Below are 9,202 nucleotides of genomic sequence, written 5' to 3' on the forward strand. Positions count from 1 at the left end.
GGGCAGGGTACCAAGGTGACCCTTCCTTCCTGCCGCCCGCCAAGGCTGGTGTGTTCCTCTGTGCCCAAACCTGCTGAACCTGGCAGATCCCATTGTGAGGTATTGGTTTCTGCCAGGTTTTCCCCAGTGAGGGCAGAGGAGGCATGGACTGGGTCCCATCCCATGTCTAGAGAGAGCAGTACAGTCACTTTCCCCTGAACCTTCTCTTGAGGTCATAGCAGCACCTGGCTCTGGAAGGTAACACTGCAGGAGCAGATAGGGATCAGAGGCGGGGGCGGCTGCAGGGGCTCAGTGCTCCTCCTGCATCCTTAGACAAGAACAGGAACAGGGACCGGAGATCTAACTGTGCCAAGAAAATCCCAATCCTGGGTTCTCAAATCCAAATGCAGAACCACAAACCAAGGGAAAAAATTAAAAAACTGAAGTCTTTTTTTCCCTCACAGCTAGTTCCAGTGATGTTTATTACTCAGCCTGAACCAGAATAACATCAGACAACAATAGAAAGAGCCTCTGGTTTTACAAAGCCTTTGTACAAGTCCTCTCTGCCTTTTCTGTTTGTGTCAGGGAACCTTGCTGGTGCTGGGTGTGGAGGGATCCCGGATGATCCCAGACAGAGCAGGGCCTACAGGGAGGGACACAGGCTGGACACCAAACTGAGACAAGAACCAGAAAAAGCCAGGCAACTTGTGGTAACTCAGTGGTAACTCAGGGTTTTATGTGCAGGAGTGAACTGCTAGGATCCTGAAGAGACCACCCCCAGCCTGGGGGCTGATCCAGTCTAGAAGGACATTTAGCCACATGGCAGCAGGGCCAGGGCCCTCCCCAGGCACAAAAGCTGGGTGGGTGGAGGATTGTGCTACCTTGCACTTGGCCGAGGGAAGAAGCCTTGCATGGGGAACTCTTTGGGGCCTCTGCCCCCAGGGGCTGGAGCAGCCGGGAGGAACAGGTTGTGGGGCAGCAGGCTCTTATGGCAGCAGGGCCAGGGCCCTCCCCAGGCACAAAAGCTGGGTGGGTGGAGGATTGTGCTACTTTGCACTTGGCCGAGGGAAGAAGCCTTGCATGGGAAACTCTTTGGGGCCTCTGCCCCCAGGGGCTGGAGCAGCCGGGAGGAACAGGTTGTGGGGCAGCAGGCTCTACGTGCCCACTCATTGGGCACCCCAGGAATCCTGCCTGCAGTCACTGGCCACTCACAGCAAGGGGACCTTTTTTCCCTACCCTGGAGGTACCTGGGGTCCCCAGCAGCAAAGCATGCCCCTCCTTTTCCTAGTGAACAGCCTTGGTGCTTCTCCTTAGAGATTTTGTCACCAAGGATTCCTGCAACAAGGGTGAAGCCCAGCCAGCTGGAAGAGACTCAGAGGACTTGGCAAAACTTGTCAATATTCCTGAGATGGGGAGGGGAAGGGCTGAGGAATGCCTCCGCTTTCCAGGTCAAGCTGGCCCAGCCCAGAGGCCAGCTGCTTTTTGGAGCCCAAGGTCACTACCGTGCTCTGCAATGTCACTCTGAACCATCCTGGATTCTGTTCTCCTGATCCTCTCATGCAGAGGGTAGGCCAGGCCCTTACCCAGGTCCTCTGACTGGCAGATGGTGCCACGGTGGTTGCTATCTCAGGGGCTGCTTGAGTTCGAACAGGCCCGTCCCGCCCTTGACGACCTTCCCGACCACGAGGCAGGCTGAAGGAGACCTCAGCTCATCATGGGCTCCTGTGAGAGACACAAGAGTATGTGGCAGGTGGTTCAGGATGGAGCTGGGGGTTCATCACTGAGGTGGTGTGGATGCAGACCTCAGAGGCCCCAAGGACTGGGTCTCTGAGGCAGATGAGATTACACGACGCTACACTGCTCCTGTGTTTGAAAGACAGGAAGGCCCTCTCCTGCTCCTTCAAATGCAGAAGTAGCTTTCCCGTTTGCTGCCCACCCCTCCCACTAGTCCCTCCCAGATTCCAAGATCTTGCTCCTGTGCTGTGCAGAGCGGAGCCAGGAGAGGGAAGGCCAGGGCACCTACTATGCACTGACCCATCAAGGTGGCTTGCTTCAGAAACTGGAAGCTGGTTTCAAACGTCATCTGCTGTAGAGGGGAGGAGTTGGACCGGATCCCATAGCGATTCAGTGGCTTATAAACACCCTCGAAGCACATATAATCAGCGACCAGGGAGAGATGGCGAGGATCGACAGCGATGCCTGTCACATAGGCAGTACATAAGGAAAGATTAAGCAGAGACAAGGGGAACAGTTAGGGAAGTGTCACCTGACACAAGCCAGGCTGCTTCCAGGATCCTGGGCTCCCTCCAGGTTGGCCACCTACTCATGCAGCTACTTAACCCTTACCCCTGGCTTGGGATGTCCCTCCATAATCCCTGCACCCAACTTCCCACTCCTGTCCAGCAGCACAGGAAACAAGAATCTAACTGCACTGCTTCCATTTGGGAACGAAAACCACAAAGGTAGGATGGGGCCAAGTCATTGGACGGGAGCTTCCTCAAAGAGACAGGAAACCACTGAGTGGTGATGGGGGCTGCCACCTCTTCACGTTCCCTCTCGGGGATTCCTGGAGACCTGCAAACACTTACCGCACCCACGTATTAGTTCCCACCTCAGTGCTAGACAGTCATGGTCCTGACCCTTGTCCCTTAGCTGTCTGGTGTTCTGACTAGTGCTGGGACCTCCAGGGTGTTGTGTGCACACTCCTCTTACCGTACACTGCAAACACGTCTTTGATCTCCTTCTCGATCACCCTCAGTGCGGCCTCGATGCCATATGTGTTAGCCATGGCATGAATGTCATTGGAATAGAGGCGGCGCAGATCCAGAATCTGGAGAGAGGAAGGAAGGGATTTAGAGAGCCTGGCCATCTGCTCCCTTCTGTCCACATATCTCACCCCAGCCACAATCTCTCTCCTTGTGTCTGGCAGCTGAGTACAGCTGATGACAAAGCAGTTGAGAGGTGGCCCCGGATTAGCAAAAGGAAATGCTCTAGGCACAACTGTTGATGGCATGCTGGCTGGGCCCCAAGGTCTGTCTCGCTGTCACTACCAGAGTCCAGAGATGACTTGGGAGATGCTTTAGATTCAATAGAGAGACCCATTTACTAGGATTGGAGATTCCCTTGAGAGATGACAAAAGATCCCCCAGCAGAGACACTTTAAACGCCCCCCCAGGACACATGGAGCAGGGAGAAGTCAGCTCCAAGGAATGCCAGGTGTGGAGCACCAGGTTTGGGCACTGCCACTCCCAGGGCCTCCTTTACCAGATAAAGCTAGCAGCAGCCAGGCCAGCAATGCAGCAAACTATTTCTTCTACTTTGGGAAGATTTGAATTTCAAGGAAAAAAATTTTACTCAAATTAGTCTGGGAAACTCTGGGTTAGATAAGTTCAGCAGGTTTCTGTACTGCAGGCCTTAACAAGGCTAATGTGCACCGTGAATCCCAGGAAGCAGGCTATGGCATGCACACCTGGTTTGGGGAACACGGGCCAGAATAGATTGGCTAGAGACTTGCATCCAAGTGGCTGAGTCCTGAGACAACGTGAGGTCAGGGTTACTACTGTCCAAGGCCAGCAGATGGCCCAGAGAGAGAGAGACATACTTCGTTGTACTTAAACAGCTCCGGGAGGTTGATTCCTTCTGTGTTTAGCACAAACTCCTTCTCATTCTTGCTGTTGGTGGTTTCATTCAGGAGGCACCGAGTGATGCCCTTGGTTGCGTAGACGACAGCATCATGAGCCAAAGACACTACCAGGGAGCTCATGTCGAAGTTCATCTTGATCAGAGGGAGCTTCAATGTCACCTGCAAGAGGAGGGAGGGAGAGCTGGGCCAGGGGAGACAGCCACCCCCAACCTGCAGGAAGAGGGCAGAGGCCCACGGGCCAGGCTCTCCAGCAGACTCCTTCAAAACCTTCTATCACCCAGGCTGGGGGATGGTGCTCCTCCTGGGTGAGCTGGCAGGTGGTTCTGAACACTGGGTGGTTTAATTGACCACAGAGTCACTCAGATTCCAGGTGGATACAGTGCAGCTGCGTTTTTGCAGATGTTGGTGAGAATGCTGAGACTCATGTCTGCTCAACATCCCCATTACTGTCCTTTCAGTGACCACAAAATAGTGTCTGTGTTTTGTGTGTGCGATCCCATCAGTGATCCTTGTTATCGATACTACGATTTAGGAACCACTGAACTGGATCAAAGGAAGACAAAGAGTAAGTGTGTGTAGGTGTCTAGGCATCCAAACCATCCAGCCTCGAAAGGAACTATGACGTCTCCAAGAGGACGGCGGCTGGGGCTGTGTGTGGAGAGAACCAAAATGCTCTTCCATGCTGGAGAACGAGGCCTCCACAGCAACAGTTATGTTAGTGCATTTGTTGTACTGAGGATTAAATGAGGCGATATATTTGAAAGTACCAGTATCGGGCCTGGCCGGTGAGACCCATGTATACACTATACAGTACCTTTGGAAAATCAGAGAATTGGCTCACTAAGGGTTTGAAAGTAACATGCATGAGGCTGTGCTTTGGGGCAGAGGGTCTACAGTCATCACCAGATTCTTAAAGGGATCTAGGATTCAAAAGTGAGCAAGGGACTCTCAGAACAGAAGGCGTGAGTGTGCTGAGGAGGCAGGAGATGGGAAGTGAGGCTGCCCCCGGCTTGCTGTGCTGGGGGGCTCAGCAGCAGGTTCCGTCCACACAGCTCACTGACCTCGAAGGCGTGAGTGTGCTGAGGAGGCAGGAGATGGGAAGTGAGGCTGCCCCCGGCTTGCTGTGCGGGGGGGCTCAGCAGCAGGTTCCGTCCACACAGCTCACTGACCTCGCACCACAGGCTATCCTCAGTGTCGTACTGGTAGTTCTCTATGAACTGGTGGGCTTCACGCACGGCCTGGACCCTGCGCTCCACGGCCTCAGCTCCCTGGGGTGCCCGACTGCGGGAGGGTTTCCAGGAGGGCGAGGTATCTTCAGGGCCTGAACCCACGTCTTCATCCTGCTCCTGGGCCCTGTGGGAGCCTTCACCATGGACACCCCTCTCCTCCTGCACGTCCTCATCCTCGTTCTCCTCTCCCTCCTTCTCCTCCTCCTCCTCGCTCTCATAATCAACCTGGCAGGAAGCGGAGCAGAGGCTGTGTCACCCGAGGCCCCACCATCTACCCAGACTTTGCCTGGGGAACAAACGCCCCTGCAAAGGCCTGGCCCAAAAGGCCCACCTGTTCCACACCCCTGGCTTCTCTGCTCCTGCCTGGGCTGCCTTCCTCCTCCCTCCCTTTGGCCATTCCCCTGGAAATGCCATCCCTTTGTCCCAGCATGTCTGCCTCTGAGATAGAGCTCACCCACTCACCTGGGCTCTCTGACCCACCAATTCCCTCAGTCCCTCTAAACTGCCCTTTGTCCCTGCCACAATTATGACAGTATGGGACTAGTTTGGGGAGGGGAGGGAGGTATTATATTTTCATTGTAAAAACGAGCAGCAGCCTGACTTCTCCTTGCCAGAGGCCTCTCTGGTCCTCCTGTCTGATTCATATCCAGGGATAGCCAGATCCAAACGGCAGCCCCGGGATGGCCCCCTGCCAAATTCCTGCCCTAGAAACCCCATCATCTTCTCAGGGGCTGGGCAGGCAGGACTTGCTCCAAGGTCCCTGGTGGGTTACCAGCATGACAGAGGTATGGTTTAGGTGCCAGGGGACAATCCCTCAGGTATGACAGAGGAGGAGGGCATGGCCACAGCCCCCTCACCTCCTCCTCTTGCTTCTCCTTGCGTTTGGCATCAGAGGCATCAGCATCCCCCTCCTCGGCTTCAGCATCCACAATGTGCCCCTCCTCGTCCTCATCACCTTCCTGCTCTCCCTGTGGTTTGGAGACAGGGAGAAAGAAGATTAGCTTCAATATCCAGTGCTTGAGGATCTATCTATCCACCCACCATCCTATCCATCCATCCATCCACCCTTCCACTACCCTCACCCATCCAGCCACTACACACACCTGCCACCTTCCAACTGTCCATCCACCCCCCTTCTATCAATCACCTTCCCTCTACCACTCACCCAACCCAACCCACCAACCCAGTGTGTATGCATTCTAGCCCTTTCCACTACCCTCACCCATCCAGCCACTACACACACCTGCCACCTTCCAACTGTCCATCCACCTCCCTTCTATCAATCACCTTCCCTCTACCACTCACCCAACCCAACCCACCAACCCAGTGTGTATGCATTCTAGCCCTGGAATCCAGGCCCCCGACCCTTCAGTATTCATCATTACAAGTACCACTTGCAGTCTTTCATTTTTCTAAATTAAGGAAAAGTCCCAGGGTTTTCCAAGTCATTAAAAAAAAACAGTATAAAATACTGTTCCAAATATTTTTGATTTACCCCAGTTGTAGATGGGAATGAAAAGGATGGGTTGTCTCGGTGGAATATTGACCATTTTAAAAATCAGATATTTCTATCTTTCTCCTCCTGCCCTTGGCTCCTAGTTTCTTACAGTTTCTTTCTGGGTGAAATAAGAATTAAGACAGGGCAGCGTTCCAAAGACAGCCCATGCCCGCTCGTGCATGAATTAAATCAATGGGTAAATCCGCAGGGCAGGAGAGATCCAATATTTTTTCTGGTCTAGGCCAGCTCCTCATTTTAGGGGTGAGGAGACAAGGCCAGAAAGGGGTAACACAGCTGAGACCACAGAGCCAGGCAGGGGCAGTCCCAGTCCGCATCACGCCGCCCTCACCCAAAAGGCTCAGTGCGTCGGCACAGCCCTACAAACTGCTGGCTCTCATGGCACCTGGGACCTGCCTCACACCACTCTCAGGTCTGACCTACTCCTGGGTCCCCTGGCAGATATACTATCATTATCCTGGGTTTTTCCCCTCCTCCAATCGTTTTTCCTGCTCCTTCCCTTTTTGTCACTGTGGCAAACACCTCGTGTTTCCCAATACCTCTCTGGTCCCTGCCAGTGCCCAGGGGGGCCTCAGGTCATCTGGCCTGGGGTGGTTAAAGGCAGAGCAAAAGGAAACCAGAAAAAGAACTTTCAAAGGCTCAGTGCACACCATTACTTTGAGCCTCCCCTCAGAATGAAATCCACTTATAGAAGGGTCCTCGAGAGCAGAGGGATGATGTCCTAAGGCCTGACCAGGGCCCACCAGACCATGTTGTCTGGCAACCTCCTCTGCCCAGCCCATCATGCTCAAGAAGTCACTGGTGCCTCCTGGCTCTCTCAGAACTGCAGATAAATGCTAAGGTAAGTGAGAGATGGGCTGACACCAGGCTAGGGCTTGAGGAGCGCAGCGAACAATCAGAGAGCCTTCCCAGGACAGAAGCCCGAGCCAGCCGACACCCTACATGCTTCCCAGCCTGGGGACTCTCCCTGAGCAGGTTCCCGAGGGACCCCTGGGGGACTTACCCGATTCCTCCCTGACTCTCCCACGTTGTCTAGATCCCGCTGTGTAGCTCTTCGAGTGTTTACGCTTCTGAAGGCTGAGGCTTTATTATTCTTCTTTCTGATGGCTTCCATCAGAAGTTTAAAAAATCTAAAATGAGAAGAAAGCCATGCAGTCCCACTCAGTACCAGCATGTCCAGCCCTCCCCTCATTTTGGGGGTAGGATGTTGAGAGATTCCCATAGGAGATTAATACACTATTAATACATCCTCTCCTCTGCACTCACTTTCCCCTCCTTGCCGTTCCTGCATGGCACTTGGCATGTCAGAAAGAACAACTCCAAAGCCCAAAAGGCCTGGTCTGAACATGCACTCTGCTGCTCCTAGGGTACACAGCTTTGAGCATGACAGACAGCTTCCTGACCCTTAACTGCCTTATCTGGAAAATATGGGTATTAATATGCATCGTGCAATAGGATTAGAAACAACCCCAGGTCTGATAACTCTCACAGGGCCTGGCAGAGGGGATGCTCAGTAAATGACAGGTGTTGGTACCACTGGGGTTGTCGCCTAATGAACCCAGCCCGGGACTAGAACTTTCCCCGCCTGCCACCTTTAGTATCTCCAGAAAGTGGCCAGAGAGCTCTTATCTCCTTGGTGTAGGAGCCCTGACAAAGTGATGAAAGAGCGAAGACTTTGGAAGAGTTCATCAGAATTTCAAAGGGCACTGGTAACTTACTCTGTGGCCATGAGTCATGTCAACAGGTCAGAACCAAACCAATTTAAAAGAACAACCTGAAGCTCAAGCCTGGGAGGCCTTTCCTGGCCCTTTGCCCCTTCTCCTGAGTTATCTATTTTAGGGTCCCTTGGGGTCTACCCTGTCCCCCTCCACACTGCTTTTCTCACATAACTTCATGTGTCTTCTTCATTAGTCCATTACAGTATACCAAAATGGACTGCTGTCAACTGTACAAAGTACCAGGTCCCCAGCCAGCCAACTGTATTCTTGGAGCTCCTGTCTTGTACCCTTCTTGTGCTAGCCTGGTGGGGTGCAAAACAAGGATGAGAAGATGGGCTCCTGGCCCTTAAGGAGCTTATAGTTTTAATCTGAAAAGCAGGCAGGTCAAATATTTACTATTTTGCTCATTAAAAACAAAAGAATGCCACTCTCCATCCCCATTATTTTTTTTTTTTTCCTTTTTGTCTTTTTTCGTGACCGGTAACGGGATCACAACCCTTGGTGTCGCGCCCGCACCGCGCTCAGTGAGCGGACCGGTCTCTATATGGGATCTGAACCCTCGGCGGGAGCGCCACTGCACTCCCAATCGGCGCTCCCAAGCACTGCCGCGCTCCCAAGCACTGCACTCTACCGAGTGCGCCACCGGGCCGGCCCCTTCCCCATTATTTTTTCTTTAACTTTTTAAAGTTGCATATGGTTTTACAGAGGTTTCTGCCCTTGGCAGAACACAGGCTCCTTTCTCACCCATTAACCCAGTGAAGGGCTTGTTAACCAGGTGCTAGGGACAGGGACAGGCAGGCCAGATGAAAGGAGGCCAGGTCTGATTATAGAAACATACAATCCAACTGGGAAGAGGGGGTGGGAGAAATGTTTCTGAAAGGACAGGCTTAAGTTCAAGTCCCCCTTCTGCCACAGACTGGAGAGGAGGGCCTTGGTCTCACCTGTAACATGGGAACACTCACCCTGCGCACAAGGCTACTGCGCAGAGCAGAGGGGATGGAATGAGATGGAGAGGGGTGTGGGGGGCTCGGCTGCTGCCCGCACATAGGCTGCTTCCCTCTGCTGGGGGTTGCTGTTCCACCTCATCAGGTGCCCTTAGCCTATCTCAATTTGTAGT

At 53.2% G+C, this 9,202-nt stretch overlaps 1 protein-coding gene across 1 annotated transcript; it reads right to left on the reverse strand.

The window, feature by feature from the left end:
• Positions 1–1,044: 1,044 nt before the first annotated feature.
• On the reverse strand, positions 1,045–7,497 carry LOC103603573 (DNA-directed RNA polymerase I subunit RPA1-like; the record flags this gene model as incomplete). The annotated part of the gene is made up of 7 exons (XM_008588132.1): positions 1,045–1,701; positions 2,014–2,178; positions 2,692–2,809; positions 3,581–3,781; positions 4,792–5,076; positions 5,709–5,819; positions 7,371–7,497. Coding segments are annotated over 7 exons (1,108 nt in total), but the record flags the coding sequence as incomplete, so codon positions are not given.
• Positions 7,498–9,202: the final 1,705 nt, after the last annotated feature.

Source organism: Galeopterus variegatus, unplaced genomic scaffold (assembly GCF_000696425.1).
Source record: "Galeopterus variegatus unplaced genomic scaffold, G_variegatus-3.0.2 Scaffold4680, whole genome shotgun sequence".
Classification (NCBI taxonomy): Eukaryota; Metazoa; Chordata; class Mammalia; order Dermoptera; family Cynocephalidae; genus Galeopterus; species Galeopterus variegatus.